The sequence below is a fragment of the Zea mays genome, chromosome 4, assembly GCF_902167145.1.
Source record: "Zea mays cultivar B73 chromosome 4, Zm-B73-REFERENCE-NAM-5.0, whole genome shotgun sequence".
Taxonomy (NCBI): Eukaryota; Viridiplantae; Streptophyta; class Magnoliopsida; order Poales; family Poaceae; genus Zea; species Zea mays.
In genome coordinates, this window is record NC_050099.1 from 202,626,302 (window position 1) to 202,644,483 (window position 18,182).

The following is an 18,182-nucleotide window of genomic DNA, read 5'->3' on the forward strand; positions in this document are numbered from 1 at the left end:
ATCTACGCTAATCACCGAATGATTCTATTAAGCACTTGGTTGTATGAGCACTTGGAAATGTCTATACTATGCCTTGGTATGTTGCTTGGACTCCCACACCTCCAAATGATCGGTTGGGTGGTATTTATAGCCTCCCCCACACTTCTAGCCATTGGACAGAAAGCATCAGCTTTTTGTCGACGGGCGCACCGGACAGTCCGGTGCACGCCGGACAGTCTAGTGCCCTGCCACGTCAGCCGACCATTAGGGTCTGTAGCAGTCGACCGTTGGATCCGACCGTTACCTAGACAGTTCGGTGCTACAGCCCAAGCGGACAGTCCGATGCATACCGGACAGGGTACTGTTCACTGTCCGATGCACCACCAGTACGCTGGCTGTACGCTAGCTGACTACCCTCTTCATGAATTTCTTCGCTGATTCTTTGAGCTTCTCTTTTTCTTGAGTCTTGGATTTCTAAGCTCTTTTTGTGTATTCTTTTCAGGTGTTACACTTTCAGTATCTTAGTCCAATTCTCTTTGCATCCTGTGAATTATAAACATAAACACTAGCAAATACATTAGTCCACATGTTATATTGATCATCAAACACCAAAACCTTTTGAGTCAAATGATCCGAAGTCCATTTTCCTTGCAGTGCATGTTTTAATTGACCTCATCTTTTGTTCCATAACTCACGTGTCTACAATTCAACTCAATTCAGAAGTTGTTTTGCTATGTGTTATGGTAGCGGCAAATTTTCTTCGTAGCCAACGCCAAAACAAATGTCGTTCGATCAGACAGTAGAACCAAGCAGTTCGGATTTAATATATCTGTGGCTATGTACTATACAACGAGTATACGGATCCAGCGACCGTATGTTTCCACAAATGTAAACATCACAATTCAGCGATTATTTCAGCACTATAATCTCAATACTTATTCCTCAATAAGCCTGTCGAGGCATTTGTTTCAGCTGTCTATTCGCAACTTTGATTCTGTCTGATAGTGTCGTCCCAGGCCCTGCCAGCCACGCCACAACCTATTTTCTGTCGTCGCCTCCAAACTCTGTCGAGTTCCCGTTCCAGAAAACATTTCTTTCATCAGACGGACCATGATCCTCGCTCCCCAGAGTGTGGATATTGGCACCAAATGGTCTAGGCCGCCTTCGCAGCGTGTTTGCAGAGTCTGCATCAGTCACTTCATGGCCCCTATTGCCAAGAGGCCGTGGCTCACTCCATGGACCAGATCCATGTCCTGTTTCAGAGATGTAGAGATAATTGCCGTGATTAGAAATCACAGAACTACAAAGGGCTTAAATGAAAATGCAATACAATTCCCTCACTGACTCAAAATTAAATATGAAAACATACTAAGCTGCCGCAGGCCTTCATTTGACTGTAGCTCTGTATTTGATGAGTTGGTATTTCCCCTCAGGTAGGAGAGTGGATTCACATAAGACAGGACGGTTCTCAGGTAACCAAAGTATCCCCCCGCACCTGAATTGCCACCAACATCATCCGCACCTGAATTGACACCCATATCATAAGATGCCGAGGAGTGACGCCTTGATACCTGACCAGACTGCCGATGTGGAACAACAATCATTGCATGACGGTTTTGAATACCCAGCTCGGATAGTGTTGCTTCCATATCTGGACAATATTTGTTGACAATTTAACTAGATATTCAAAACTTCAGCATCCATAAAAAAGAAGAAAAAAAAAACTAGGCCATAATGTAAAACCAAAATACAGAAAAGAAAACGAAAATGTGGTACGTCAGTACAGGAAATGCAACTTTAGCACGCACACAACACTGATTTTCCAAATCCAATGATTGAGAGTTCATGCCTCATTGCATGGAACATCTTCCAATTTAACAAGCCAGCCAAAATTGAGTTCTGATACTCCTTTTATTTTTTCTAGGTTCAATTGCGGTCTAGTCTGGTTTTGAAAACTGTGTTAAAGGGAAAATGAAAAAAAAGATATGTAGTTATTTTAGAGAAATACTTAGGTTTTAGAAAGACACAAGGTCAAACCTCTATGCTGGACCTTTTTGAAAAATTCCAGGACGAGGTGGGAGGGTTGTTTTGAAAAACGATGTTTTTAAAAAGGTCCTCCCACCTCTATCCTTGTGTTTTGGTTGCACGGTTGCACCAATTGACTTAGTTGCACGAGATATGTTTACTACATAAAAACCGTAATAATGCACGTGCATCTGACTAGTACAAAGGTACGCAGCTCTCCTGTGTTCCAAGAAAAATAAATGGAATTTTAGAACTAAAGCATACAAATAAGCCCCAAATGTTCTGTGCTGATGCATAGACAAATATGTCTATAAAATCAAAAACTTGAGGATGAAGAAATACAAACTGATGTAAATATAAATGATTTCTACCAAAAATAATGATTCAGTACCTTGTTCAAAGAAAACTCTTTTAGGATAAACCAGAGAAAGGTCATATGAGCCAAGCCCATTGCCTTGGTTTTCATCCACGAAATTCTTCACTTTCCTTAAAACATCTTGTTTTGTTAGTTTGATCTCCAGTCTATTTCCACTGGGCATACGAATACTAAGCTGAATATCATCTGACTTCACAGAAACAAAAGAAGTTGCCTTGTCTTGTTCCACGCGTGACTGGGAAGAAACTCCTTTATTAGTGAGTGTACTAGGAGTATCCTCCAAGGGAATAGAAGTGTGACTTCCATCATCTTTGTTCTTTCTTTTTGCTGATGGTGTAATGTCTTCTCCCTTCGAATCTGCAGAACTGACCGTATTTGACTTCCTTGAACTATCAAGCAAATCACAATCAAATTCAGTACTTGTTGAACCTAGCTTCTCAACAGTTTTATCATCCGAGTTTGATTTTGACCCTTCTTTTTCATTTATCTCAAGAGGTTCCTGGTGCAGATAAGCAGTGTTTTGTCACCTTAACTTATGTACAGCATGAGGTGAACACCGAGGTAACAGATAAACAGAATATGGGCAAGAAAAACAACTTACATAAAGGGCAGTGCTATTAGGAATTTGTGATACCAGATCAGTTGAATGAGCAACTTCACTGGCACCAGAAACATCTGGTGATTGACTGGATAAATCAGAAGGATTTTCTAAAGTAGAAGAGCCCCCTTGAGCTGGCAAAACAGTAGTAGCAGAATTCACAGGTTCAGAATTTCTTGTAGCAAGTGATGCTGTCAACAAGGTCGCTGCTGTCTCCTACAAAAATTCACATGTAATATATCTTTACAAGGGCACTGCTGGCTGACTGGCCGTCAAAAGGCCAAAGAACAGAATAACACAATTCACATGGTATTTTTTCAAGAGCTCTAGTGACAGGCCAAATTCTTCAAACCTTTTATAAAGAAATGAAAGGACGTTATTTTCCTTCCTCAAATATATGATCTTAGTATGAGAAAGTACTCTGTAGTAACATGCTAGCACACATGATCATGGCTGAATTGTTATAGTTTCCACGACAAGAAACCCAAACTTCATTACCAGGACAGCCTAATGGTTACAGTTGAGCAATGGAATACAAAAACTCGGCAAGACTTGTCACTAACATGTATTCAATAACAGAGAAATAAGCCTATTTGTGTAGGCTGTGCAGGTGGAATTGGAGCCAAACCCTCTGATTACTGTTGAACATGCACTGATGTCCCAAACAATTTAAAGGAATTTGGTCTAATTCCAGCCTTTGAACAAGCCCTAAATGAGTTCTATACAATTATTATATTATCTTAATCAAAGGTGTGTGTATGGGACAATGTCCATGCCTTAAACAATTATTTTTTTTTTTTAGAAAACCGCAGGAGAACTGCGCATCTTATATATTAGAGAGGAAAAAGACATTACAATAGAGGAGAAGTTGCAGAGCAACTCTCCCACCTAATAAACCCTAAGGAGATTACAGATTGTTGCTGAAACTCGACCCGACCACGCCCAGGGCAGCAACTGAGGCCAAGCCCCCAAACTCCTTAGCTCCTGCCATTACCCAGCAAACGTACTCATCCGAGAAACACCGGAAAATCCTGGGTAAGGAGGGTGACTCCCCATGGAAAACTGCTCTGTTTCTCTGAAGCCATAGACACCAAGCCCCCAGGATGATCAGAGAGTTAAGCCCCTTTTTTCTGGTCTTGACAACCTTGTGGCTTGCCTTTCCCCACCAGTCTGCAAAATTCTCTTCATCAGCTGCTGGAGTGAGGTGCCCCAAGCCAATAGCAGCAAGAATTGTGTGCCAAAATTGCCGTGCAAAAATGCGCGCAGTAAGGAGGTGCTGAATTGTCTCTTGGGCCTGATCACACATAGGGCAAACATCTGGGTGTGGCAATCCCCTCAACTGTAATCTGTCGGCTGTCCAACATTTGTTCCTTATTGCCAACCAAAGGAAGAATTTGCATTTAGGAGGAGCCCAGGTCTTCCATAATCTCTTCCAAGGCTCAAAAACAGTAGAACCAAAGAGAAGGACTTTGTAGCAGGATTTAGAAGAGAACAGCCCTGATGCCTCGTGCCTCCAAACATGGCGGTCTTCCTCCTGAGAAAGCTGCACTTCCCCTAAAGTATCCCATAAGAGAAGAAATTGTTGAATTCCTATCAAGGAAAGGGGGGTTTTGATATGAGCTATCCATTGCCTGTTCACAAGAGCCTGACTCACTGACAATGAGGTGAGAGCTCGTTTAGACACCTTGGACGCCACTTCTGGAGCAAGGTCTCTGATGGAGCATCCATTAAGCCACTTATCTGTCCAGAATAAGGTATTAGAGCCATTTCCCACATAGGAAATCAGGGATGCTGCAAATAGATCTTTAACAGTTTGCTGAATGGGAATAGTCAATCCATGCCAAGGTCTGCTCTGATCTGTTTTTTGAAGCCACAGCCATTTGGTTTGGAGAGCCCAACACATGTGTTGTAAATTAGGAATCCCAAGCCCACCATACTTCAAAGGTCTTGTGACTGAATCCCAGGCCACAAGGCAGCTGCCGCCATTAACCTCTTTTCTCCCTCTCCACACAAATCCTTTTCTGATTTTATCAATTTTGTTAATCACCCACTTAGGGACATTCATAGCAAGGAAAAGGTAAACTGGGATGACTGAAAGTACAAAGCGCACAAGGGTTGTCCTTCCAGCAAGGTTGAGGAGCCTAGCTTTCCAGTTTGGTAGCCTATCTGCAATCTTGTCAACCCAGTTCATCAAAATATTCCTGCTAAGCTTCTTATCTGAGATAGGCAGCCCCAAGTAAGTGCAAGGGAAGGAAGAGGGGGTGCATTGCAGAATGCTACACCCTTCATGCAGCAATTCCACTTCACATCTTATTGGAATGGCACAACTCTTGTGCAAATTAGCTACAAGGCCAGAAGCTTCACCAAAACAGTCAAGAATGAGTTTGACACAGTTTAGATCTTCCTCCCTGGGCTTGACAAACAGCACTACATCATCTGCATAAAGAGAAATTCTAGACTTCACAATGGCACTGTCCAGACTGGCCAATAATTCTTTTTCTTCTGCCACTTTGAAAAGGCTGCTGAGGACATCCATCACCAGGACAAAGAGCATTGGGGAGAGGGGGTCCCCTTGCCTCAAGCCTCTACGATGCCTGATCTGTTCCCCTGGAAACCCATTTAATAAAATCTGAGTTGAAGAAGTGGCCAGAAGGTTGGAGACAAGATTCCTCCACTTAATACCGAAGCCAAGGTGGGTCAACACCTCAAGAAGGAAAGCCCAGGAAACAGAATCAAATGCCTTTGTTAAATCTAATTTCAGAAAAAGGCTGGCCACTTTTTTCCTGTGCAGGGATTTAATTGAGTGCTGAACCAACATATAATTGTCATGAATGGATCTGCCTCTAACAAAAGCACTCTGATTAGTCTCTACCATCTTGTTGAGAAGAGGAGCAAGCCTGTTAGCAAGGATCTTCGTGGAGAGTTTTGCAAAGCTGTGGATGAGGCTGATGGGCCTGTAATCACCAGCAGACAAGGCTCCTGTCTTCTTAGGGATCAAAGTAATATATGCTGTGTTTAGAGGTCCCAAATTCTGAGAATTCCCAAGGTGAAGGGCAGCAAGGGCGGCCATCAAATCTGCCTTAAGTATAGGCCAACAAGTTTTATAGAATTTCCCTGTGTATCCATCTGGCCCAGGCGCTTTATCTGAAGGAAGACTGGCAATGGCATCCCAAACTTCTTCTTCTGAAAAGGGGAGCTCAAGAGCAGATAAATCAATTGGAGCTCTGTGACACTCTTCTAATCTCAAAGTTAACCTCCTCTGGGGGGCATACCCCAACAAATTGGAGTAGAAATTATGCAGCACTTCTTGTTTTTGCTCATGAGATGTGACCACTCTTTCCTCATCCAGTAAGCTGAAGATATGATTTCTCTTCTTGCGGAAGCAGGCCTGCAAATGGAAGAAAGAGGTGTTGGCATCTCCCTCTTTCAGGTACTGAACTCTAGATCTGAGCCTTGCAACCGTTCTTTCCAGGGAAGCAAGGACCAGGCACTGGTGCTTGAGCTTTCTTAGCAGCCATAATTCATCTGGAGATAATACCTTGCTGTCTTGAGCCATTTCCAGTCTGTGTAAAATCTCCCTTGCTAAGCCCAGTTGGTATTTAAAGTTGCCCACTGTTTTGTGCCCCCAAGACTGCAGTGCTCTTGTTAGTTGAAAGGGAATTAGGGTTATACCTAGTTCCTAAATAATTTTGGTGGTTGAATTGCCCAACACAAATATTGGACTAACTAGTTTGCTCTAGTACTCAAGTTATACAGGTGCAAAAGGTTCACACTTAGCCAATATAAAGACCAAGTTTTGGATTCAACAAAGGAGCAACGAGGCAACCGAAGGCACCTCTGGCTGAAGGCACCGGACTGTCCGGTGTACACCGGACAGTGTCCGGTGCGCCCAGAGGACTCCAACTCCAACTCTTCACTCTCGGGAATTCTCGGAAGCCGGCGCGCTATAATTCACCGGACTGTCCGGTGTGCACCGGACATGTCCGGTGCTCCAAGGAAGCGCGGTCTCCGGAACTCGCCAGCCTCGGGTTCGCGTGGCAGCCGCTCCGCTAAAATTCACCGGACTGTCCGGTGTGCACCGGACTGTCCGGTGTACCAGCGGAGCAACGGCTCTTTTCGGCGCCAACGGCTCCCTGCGGTGCATTTAATGCGCGCGCAGCGCGCGCAGACGTCAGACATGCCCATACCGGTGCACCGGACATCAAACAGTACATGTCCGGTGTGCACCGGACACCCAGGAGGGCCCAGAAGTCAGAAGCTCCAACGGTCAGAATCCAACGGCAGTGATGACGTGGCAGGGGCACCGGACTGTCCGGTGTGCACCGGACTGTCCGGTGCGCCATCGAGCAGACGCCTCCAGCCAACGGTCAAGTTTGGTGGTTGGGGCTATAAATACCCCAACCACCCCACCATTCATTGCATCCAAGTCTTCCACTTCTCAACCACTTACAAGAGCTAGGCATTCAATTCTAGACACACCCAAAGAGATCAAATCCTCTCCAATTCCACACAAACCCTAAGTGACTAGTGAGAGTGATTTGCCGTGTTCATTTGAGCTCTTGCGCTTGGATCGATTTCTTTCTTTCTCACTTGCTCTTGTGATCAACACTCAATTGTAATCAAGGCAAGAGGCACCAATTGTGTGGTGACCCTTGCGGGGAAGTTTTGTTCCCGGCTTTGATTTGAGAAGAGAAAGCTCACTCGGTCCGCGGGACCGTTTGAGAGAGGGAAGGGTTGAAAGAGACCCGGCCTTTGTGGCCTCCTCAACGGGGAGTAGGTTTGAGAGAACCGAACCTCGGTAAAACAAATCCTCGTGTCTCACTTCATTATTCGCTTGCGATTTGTTTTGCGCCCTCTCTCGTGGACTCTTTTATATTTCTAACGCTAACCCGGCTTGTAGTTGTGTTTATATTTGTAAATTTCAGTTTCGCCCTATTCACCCCCCCTCTAGGCGACTATCAATTGGTATCAGAGCCCGGTGCTTCATTAGAGCCTAACCACTCGAAGTGATGTCGGGAGATCACGCCAAGAAGGAGATGGAGACCGGCGAAAAGCCCACTACAAGCCACGGGAGCACTTCATCGGAAGAATCCCGCACCAAGAGGAAGGAGAAGAAGAAGGACTCCTCCAAACGGAAGGAGAAAAAGTCTTCCTCTTCTCACCACAAAGAGAAGAAGGAAAAATCTTCTTCTCACAAACCGCATCGGAAAGGGGACAAGCACAAAAGGATGAGGAAGGTGGTCTACTACGAGACCGACACTTCATCAACATCGACCTCCGACTCCGATGCGCCCTCCGTCACTTCTAAGCGCCAAGAGCGCAAGAAGTATAGTAAGATCCCCCTACGCTACCCTCGCATTTCCAAACATACACCTTTACTTTCCGTCCCATTAGGCAAACCACCAACTTTTGATGGTGAAGATTACGCTAGGTGGAGCGATTTAATGCGATTTCATCTAACCTCGCTCCACAAAAGCATATGGGATGTTGTTGAGTTTGGCGCGCAGGTACCATCCGTAGGGGATGAGAACTATGATGAGGATGAGGTGGCCCAAATCGAGCACTTCAACTCTCAAGCAACAACAATACTCCTAGCCTCTTTAAGTAGAGAGGAGTATAACAAAGTTCAAGGGTTGAAGAACGCAAAAGAGATTTGGGATTTACTCAAGACCGCGCATGAAGGTGATGAGCTCACCAAGATCACCAAGCGGGAAACGATTGAGGGGGAGCTCGGTCGGTTCCGGCTTCGCAAAGGGGAGGAGCCACAACACATGTACAATCGGCTCAAGACTTTGGTGAACCAAGCGCGCAACCTCGGGAGCGTAAAGTGGGATGACCACGAGGTGGTTAAGGTTATTCTAAGATCACTCATTTTCCTTAACCCTACTCAAGTTCAATTAATTCGTGGTAATCCTAGATATACTAAAATGACCCCCGAGGAAGTTATCGGGAATTTTGTAAGTTTTGAGTGCATGATCGAAGGCTCGAGGAAGATCAACGAGCTTGACGAACCATCCACATCCGAGGCGCAACCGGTAGCCTTCAAGGCAACGGAGGACAAGAAGGAAGAGTCTACACCAAGTAGACAACCAATTGACGCCTCCAAGCTCGACAATGAGGAGATGGCTCTAATCATCAAAAGCTTTCGCCAAATCCTCAAGCAACGGAAGGGGAAGGATTACAAATCCCATTCCAAGAAGGTTTGCTACAAGTGTGGTAAGCCCGGTCACTTTATCGCTAAATGTCCATTATCAAGTGACAGTGACAGGGATAACGACAAGAAGGGCAAGAGGAGAGAAAAGAAAAGGTACTACAAGAAGAAGGGCGGTGATGCTCATGTTTGTCGGGAGTGGGACTCCGACGAAAGCTCAAGCGATTCCTCTGACGACGAGGACGCCGCCAACATCGCCGTCACCAAGGGACTCCTCTTCCCCAACGTCGGCCACAAGTGCCTCATGGCAAAGGACGGCAAAAAGAAGAAGGTTAAATCTAACTCCTCCACTAAATATGAGTCTTCTAGTGATGATAATGCTAGTGGTGAGGAAGATAATTTGCGAACTCTTTTTGCCAACCTTAACATGGAACAAAAGGAGAAATTAAATGAACTAATTAGTGCCATCCATGAGAAGGATGATCTCTTGGACTCCCAAGAGGACTTCCTAATCAAGGAAAATAAAAAACACGTTAAGGTTAAAAATGCTTACGCTTTACAAGTTGAAAAATATGAAAAATTATCTAGTGAGCTAAGCACTTGCCGTGAGATAATTGACAATCTTAGAAATGAAAATGCTAGTTTAAATGCTAAGGTTGATTCTCATGTTTGTAATGTTTCAACTCCCAATCCTAGAGATAATAATGATAATTTGCTTGCTAGGATTGAAGAATTAAACATTTCTCTTGCTAGCCTTAGATTAGAGAATGAAAATTTGATTGCTAAGGCTAAAGATTTTGATGTTTGCAATGCTACCATTTCCGACCTTAGAACTAAGAATGAAATGTTGCATGCTAAGGTTGTAGAACTTAAATCTTGCAAACCCTCTACATCTAATGTTGAGCATGTTTCTATTTGCACTAGATGTAGAGATATTGATGTTAATGCTATTCATGATCACATGTCGTTAATTAAACAACAAAATGATCACATAGCAAAATTAGATGCTAAAATTGCCGAGCATAACTTAGAAAATGAAAAATTTAAATTTGCTAGAAGTATGCTCTATAATGGGAGACGCCCTGGCATCAAGGATGGCATTGGCTTCCAAAGGGGAGACAATGTCAAACTTAAAGCCCCTCCTAAGAACTTGTCTAACTTTGTTAAGGGCAAGGCTCCCATGCCTCAGGATAACGAGGGCTACATTTTGTACCCTGCCGGTTATCCAGAGAGCAAAATTAGGAAAATTCATTCTAGGAAGTCTCACTCTGGCCCTAATCATGCTTTTATGTATAAGGGTGAGACATCTAGCTCTAGGCAACCAACCCGTGCCAAGTTGCCTAGAAAGAAAACTCCTATTGCATCAAATGATCATGTTATTTCATTTAAAACTTTTGATGCTTCTTATGTTTTGACTAACAAATCCGGCAAGGTCGTTGCCAAGTTTGTTGGGGGCAAACACAAGGGCTCCAAGACTTGTGTTTGGGTACCCAAAGTTCTTGTTTCTAATGCCAAAGGACCCAAAACAGTTTGGGTACCTAAAGTCAAGAACTAAATTTGTTTTGTAGGTTTATGCATCCGGGGGCTCAAGTTGGATACTCGACAGCGGGTGCACAAACCACATGACAGGGGAGAAGAAGATGTTCTCCTCATATGAGAAAAACCAAGATCCCCAACGAGCTATCACATTCGGGGATGGAAATCAAGGTTTGGTCAAAGGTTTGGGTAAAATTGCTATATCTCCTGACCATTCCATTTCAAATGTTTTTCTTGTTGATTCATTAGATTACAATTTGCTTTCCGTATCTCAATTGTGTCAAATGGGCTACAACTGTCTATTTACTGATGTAGGTGTGACTGTCTTTAGAAGAAGTGATGATTCAATAGCATTTAAGGGAGTGTTAGAGGGTCAGCTATACTTGGTAGATTTTGATAGAGCTGAACTCGACACTTGCTTAAGACTAACTTGGGTTGGCTCTGGCACCGCCGACTAGCCCATGTTGGAATGAAGAATCTTCACAAACTTCTAAAGGGAGAACACATTTTGGGACTAACCAATGTTCATTTTGAGAAAGACAGGATTTGTAGCGCATGCCAAGCCGGGAAGCAAGTTGGCACCCATCATCCACACAAGAACATTATGACAAGTGACAGGCCACTGGAGCTCCTTCACATGGATTTATTCGGCCCGATCGCTTACATAAGCATCGGCGGGAGTAAGTACTGTCTAGTTATTGTGGATGATTTTTCTCGCTTCACTTGGGTGTTCTTTTTGCAGGACAAATCTCAAACCCAAGAGACCTTAAAGGGATTCTTGAGACGGGCTCAAAATGAGTTCGGCTTAAGGATCAAGAAAATTAGAAGCGACAATGGGACGGAGTTCAAGAACTCTCAAATTGAAAGCTTCCTTGAGGAGGAGGGCATCAAGCATGAGTTCTCTTCTCCCTACACTCCACAACAAAATGGTGTAGTGGAGAGGAAGAATCGAACTCTATTGGACATGGCAAGAACCATGCTTGATGAGTACAAGACACCGGACCGGTTTTGGGCCGAGGCGGTCAATACCGCCTGCTACGCCATCAATCGGTTATATCTTCATCGAATCCTCAAGAAGACATCCTATGAACTCCTAACCGGTAAAAAGCCCAATGTTTCATATTTTAGAGTTTTTGGTAGCAAATGCTTTATTCTTGTTAAGAGAGGTAGAAAATCTAAATTTGCACCTAAAACTGTAGAAGGCTTTTTACTAGGATATGACTCAAACACAAGGGCATATAGAGTCTTTAACAAGTCCTCAGGACTTGTTGAAGTTTCTTGTGACGTTGTGTTTGATGAAACTAACGGCTCTCAAGTAGAGCAAGTTGATCTTGATGAGATAGGTGAAGAACAGGCTCCATGCATAGCGCTAAGGAACATGTCCATTGGGGATGTGTGTCCTAAGGAAACCGAAGAGCCTCCACATGCACAAGATCAACCATCCTCCTCCACGCAAGCATCTCCACCAACACAAGATGAGGATGAGGCTCAAGATGTTGAACAAGAAGATCAAGAAGATGAGCCACCTCTAAATGACGGCAACAATCAAGGGGGAGATGCAAATGATGAAGACAATGAGGAAAAAGAACCAAGGCCGCCACACCCAAGAGTCCACCAAGCAATCCAACGAGATCACCCCGTCGACACCATCCTCGGCGACATTCATAAGGGGGTAACTACTCGATCTCGGGTTGCACATTTTTGTGAACATTACTCCTTTGTTTCCTCTATTGAGCCACACAGGGTAGAGGAAGCACTCCAAGATGCGGATTGGGTGATGGCGATGCAAGAGGAGCTCAACAACTTCACGAGGAACGAGGTATGGCATTTAGTTCCACGTCCTAACCAAAATGTTGTAGGAACCAAGTGGGTCTTCCGCAACAAGCAAGACGAGCATGGTGTGGTGACAAGGAACAAAGCTCGACTCGTGGCCAAGGGGTATTCACAAGTCGAAGGTTTGGATTTTGGTGAAACCTATGCACCCGTAGCTAGGCTTGAATCTATTCGCATATTATTGGCCTATGCTACTTACCATGGCTTTAAGCTTTATCAAATGGACGTGAAAAGTGCCTTCCTCAACGGACCAATCAAGGAAGAGGTCTATGTTGAGCAACCTCCCGGCTTTGAAGACAGTGAGTATCCTAATCATGTTTATAGGCTCTCTAAGGCGCTTTATGGGCTCAAGCAAGCCCCAAGAGCATGGTATGAATGCCTTAGAGATTTCCTCATTGCAAATGGCTTCAAAGTCGGCAAAGCCGATCCTACTTTATTCACTAAAACTCTTGAAAATGACTTGTTTATATGCCAAATTTATGTTGATGATATTATATTTGGGTCTACTAACAAGTCTACATGTGAAGAGTTTAGTAGGATCATGACAAAGAAATTCGAGATGTCTATGATGGGGGAGTTGAAGTACTTCTTAGGTTTTCAAGTGAAGCAACTCCAAGAGGGCACCTTCATCAGTCAAACGAAGTACACTCAAGACATCCTAAGCAAGTTTGGGATGAAGGATGCCAAGCCCATCAAGACACCCATGGGAACAAATGGGCATCTCGACCTCGACACGGGAGGTAAGTCCGTGGATCAAAAGGTATACCGGTCGATGATTGGTTCATTGCTTTACTTATGTGCATCTCGACCGGACATTATGCTTTCCGTATGCATGTGTGCAAGATTCCAAGCCGACCCTAAGGAATCACACCTTACGGCCGTGAAACGAATCTTGAGATATTTGGCTTACACACCTAAGTTTGGGCTTTGGTACCCTCGGGGATCCACGTTTGATTTGATTGGTTATTCGGATGCCGATTGGGCGGGGTGCAAAATTAATAGGAAGAGCACATCGGGGACTTGTCAGTTCTTGGGAAGATCCTTGGTGTCTTGGGCTTCAAAGAAGCAAAATTCGGTCGCTCTTTCCACCGCCGAAGCCGAGTACATTGCCGCAGGTCATTGTTGCGCGCAATTGCTTTGGATGAGGCAAACCCTGCGGGACTACGGTTACAAATTAACCAAAGTCCCTTTGCTATGTGATAATGAGAGTGCAATCAAAATGGCCGTCAATCCCGTCGAGCATAGCCGCACTAAGCACATAGCCATTCGGTATCATTTTCTTAGGGATCACCAACAAAAGGGAGATATCGAGATTTCTTACATTAACACTAAAGATCAATTAGCCGATATCTTTACCAAGCCTCTTGATGAACAATCTTTTACCAGACTTAGGCATGAGCTCAATATTCTTGATTCTAGAAATTTCTTTTGCTAGCTTGCACACATAGCTCATTTGAATACCTTTGATCATATCTCTTTTATATGCTATGACTAATGTGTTTTTCAAGTCTATTTCAAACCAAGTCATAGGTGTATTGAAAGGGAATTGGAGTCTCCGGCGAAGACAAGGCTTCCACTCTACTCTACTACTCATCCTTCGCCATCGCTCCAAGAAAAGGACCTTGTCTTTGGGGGAGACAGAAAAAGCCCAAAGCAAAAGGACCGGACTTCGTCTTTGGTATAATCCTAACTCATTTACTTATGACCAAAGGGGAAGATAGTACTCATAGGCTCTAATAATTCCGTTTTTGGCGATTAATGCCAAAGGGGGAGAAAGTAAGAGCCCAAAGCAAAAGGACCGCACCACCACCAATTTCAAAACTTAGTGTTTTCCAAGAAGTATTTATCAATTGGTATCTCTTTGTGTTCTAAAAGGGGAGCAAGTAGTATTTTCAAAACTTGATATCTTAAAACCCTCTTGAACACTAAGAGGAGAATTTAGTTGAGGGGGAGTTTTGTTTAGTCAAAGGAAAAGCATTTGAAACAGGGGGAGAAAATTTCAAATCTTGAAAATGCTTTGCAACTCTTATTCATTTACCTTTGACTATTTGCAAAAGAACTTTGAAAAGAATTTACAAAAGAATCTTGCAAAAACAAAACATGTGGTGCAAGCGTGGTCCAAAATGTTACATAAGAAAGAAACAATTCATGCATATCTTGTAAGTATTTATATTGGCTCAATTCCAAGCAACCTTTGCACTTACATTATGCAAACTAGTTCAATTATGCACTTTTGAATTTGCTTTGGTTTGTGTTGGCATCAATCACCAAAAAGGGGGAGATTGAAAGGGAATTAGGGTTATACCTAGTTCCTAAATAATTTTGGTGGTTGAATTGCCCAACACAAATATTGGACTAACTAGTTTGCTCTAGTACTCAAGTTATACAGGTGCAAAAGGTTCACACTTAGCAAATATAAAGACCAAGTTTTGGATTCAACAAAGGAGCAACGAGGCAACCGAAGGCACCTCTGGCTGAAGGCACCGGACTGTCCGGTGTACACCGGACAGTGTCCGGTGCGCCCAGAGGACTCCAACTCCAACTCTTCACTCTCGGGAATTCTCGGAAGCCGGCGCGCTATAATTCACCGGACTGTCCGGTGTGCACCGGACATGTCCGGTGCTCCAAGGAAGCGCGGTCTCCGGAACTCGCCAGCCTCGGGTTCGCGTGGCAGCCGCTCCGCTAAAATTCACCGGACTGTCTGGTGTGCACCGGACTGTCCGGTGTACCAGCGGAGCAACGGCTCTTTTCGGCGCCAACGGCTCCCTGCGGTGCATTTAATGCGCGCGCAGCGCGCGCAGACGTCAGACATGCCCATACCGGTGCACCGGACATCAAACAGTACATGTCCGGTGTGCACCGGACACCCAGGAGGGCCCAGAAGTCAGAAGCTCCAACGGTCAGAATCCAACGGCAGTGATGACGTGGCAGGGGCACCGGACTGTCAAGTGTGCACCGGACTGTCCGGTGCGCCATCGAGCAGACGCCTCCAGCCAACGGTCAAGTTTGGTGGTTGGGGCTATAAATACTCCAACCACCCCACCATTCATTGCATCCAAGTCTTCCACTTCTCAACCACTTACAAGAGCTAGGCATTCAATTCTAGACACACCCAAAGAGATCAAATCCTCTCCAATTCCACACAAACCCTAAGTGACTAGTGAGAGTGATTTGCCGTGTTCATTTGAGCTCTTGCGCTTGGATCGATTTCTTTCTTTCTCACTTGCTCTTGTGATCAACACTCAATTGTAATCAAGGCAAGAGGCACCAATTGTGTGGTGACCCTTGCGGGGAAGTTTTGTTCCCGGCTTTGATTTGAGAAGAGAAAGCTCACTCGGTCCGCGGGACCGTTTGAGAGAGGGAAGGGTTGAAAGAGACCCGGCCTTTGTGGCCTCCTCAACGGGGAGTAGGTTTGAGAGAACCGAACCTCGGTAAAACAAATCCTCGTGTCTCACTTCATTATTCGCTTGCGATTTGTTTTGCGCCCTCTCTCGTGGACTCTTTTATATTTCTAACGCTAACCCGGCTTGTAGTTGTGTTTATATTTGTAAATTTCAGTTTCGCCCTATTCACCCCCCCTCTAGGCGACTATCATTAGTCTCTTGAGCTTTAGAGAGATCCTCTCCAGATGCCCGCAATTGTGAAGTGGTTGGTTCCAGGAATTTGCCACCACCTCATGAAAGCCTGGCATTTTGGTCCAGAAGCTCTCAAAATGAAATCGCCTTCTTGCCTTACCTTCTTCTTCTATCATCTTTAAAATCAAAGGGCAATGATCAGAATCTTCTGAGGCCTTGCTAAATAAAGTAGCAGCTGGAAACATCTCTTCCCAACTCGAGGTACAGAATACGTGGTCTAATTTAACAAGAGTGGGAGCCTGTCTTTGGTTGGACCAAGTGTATCTCCTCCCTATCAAAGGAATTTCCTTCAGCTCCCAATCCTCTATCCACCTTCTGAATCTTCTCAACAGGGCCCTGTTGATACAAGGGTTGTTCTTGTCCTCAGACCTGCATATCTGATTAAAACCACCATGCTTTAAGGTGTACTCTAGAAGACGAGATACCGAGCAAAACCAAGGTAGGATAAAACCTCAAGAAGGAATGCCCAGGAAACAGAATCAAATGCCTTTGTTAAATCCAGTTTCAGAAAAAGGCTGGCCACTTTTCTCCTGTGCAATGACTTAATTGAGTGCTGGACCAACATATAATTGTCATGAATAGATCTGCCCCTAATAAAAGCACTCTGATTAGCCTCAACCAACTTGTTGAGGAGAGGAGCAAGCCTATTGGCAAGGACCTTGGTGGACAGCTTAGCAAAGCTGTGAATGAGGCTGATGGGCCTGTAATCACCAGCAGAAATGGGGTCTGCCTTCTTGGGAATCAAAGTAATATATGCTGTATTCAGAGGCCCAAACTTTTGTGAATTACCAAGGTGAAGGGCAGCAAGGGCAGCCATCAAATCTGCCTTAATTATAGACCAGCAAGTTTTGTAGAATCTCCCTGTGTAGCCATCTGGCCCATGCGCTTTATCTGAAGGAAGACTGGCAATAGCCTCCCACACTTCCTCCTCTGTAAAAGGCAGCTCAAGAGCAGACAAATCTATAGGATCTCTGTGACATTCTTCAAGCTTCAGAGTTAGCCTTCTCTGGGGGGCACACCCCAACAGATTAGAGTAAAAATCATGCAGCACCTCCTGTTTTTGATCATGAGATGTGACCACCCTCTCACCATCCAGTAAGCTATATATATGATTTCTTTTCCTGCGACAGCAGGCCTGCATATGGAAGAAGGAAGTGTTGGCATCTCCATCTTTCAGATACTGAACTCGAGATCTGAGTCTTGCAACAGTTCTCTCCAGTGAAGCAAGGACCAGGCATTGTTGCTTGAGTTTTCTTCTGCCACTCATTCTTGTCTAGTCTGGAAGGTGCCATGGTGAAGTCTAGTCTGGAAGGCATTGTTGCTTCAGATATCAGAGTGGCAGAAGAAAAACAATTGTTGTCTAGTCTGGAAGGTGCCATGGTGAAGTCCAGATTATCTCTATATGCAGATGATGTTGTCTTGTTTGTCAAGCCCAGGGTGGAAGAGCTAAATTGTGTCAAACTCATTCTTGACTGTTTTGGAGAAGCTTCTGGCCTAGTAACTAATTTGCACAAGAGTTGTGCCATCCCAATAAGATGTGAGGATGATTTGCTGCAGGAAGGGTGTAACATTCTGCAGTGCACCCCTTCTTCTTTCCCTTGCACTTATTTGGGGCTGCCTATCTCAGATAAGAAGCTTAGCAGGAATATTTTGATGACTTGGGTTGACAAGATTGCAGATAGGCTACCAAATTGGAAAGCTAGGCTCCTCAACCTTGCTGGTAGGACAGCCCTTGTGCGCTTTGTTCTCTCTGCCATCCCAGTTTATCTTTTCCTTGCAATGAATGTCCCTAAGTGGGTGATTCACAAAATTGATAAAATCAGAAAAGGATTTGTGTGGAGAGGGAGAAAAGAGGTGAATGGAGGTAGCTGCCTTGTGGCATGGGATTCAGTCACAAGACCTTTGAAGTATGGTGGGCTTGGGATCCCTAATTTACAACACATGTGTTGGGCCCTTCAAGCCAAATGGCTTTGGCTTCAAAAAACAGATCGGGATAGGCCTTGGCTTGGCTTGTCCATCCCCATTCAGCAACATGTTAATGACCTTTTT

At 44.5% G+C, this 18,182-nt stretch overlaps 1 protein-coding gene across 1 annotated transcript in view; it reads right to left on the reverse strand.

Annotated features, from left to right (window-relative positions):
• Positions 1-853: 853 nt before the first annotated feature.
• Positions 854-18,182, reverse strand: part of LOC100502378 (uncharacterized) — a 31,957-nt gene continuing 14,628 nt past the window's right edge. Inside the window, exons 7-10 of the mRNA NM_001323921.1 lie at positions 2,982-3,194; positions 2,396-2,879; positions 1,349-1,630; positions 854-1,232 (exon numbers count right to left, since the gene is read on the reverse strand). Coding sequence (NP_001310850.1) covers positions 1,018-1,232; positions 1,349-1,630; positions 2,396-2,879; positions 2,982-3,194 — 1,194 coding nt within the window. The 3' untranslated portion in view covers positions 854-1,017. The remainder of the gene's footprint in view (positions 1,233-1,348; positions 1,631-2,395; positions 2,880-2,981; positions 3,195-18,182) is intronic.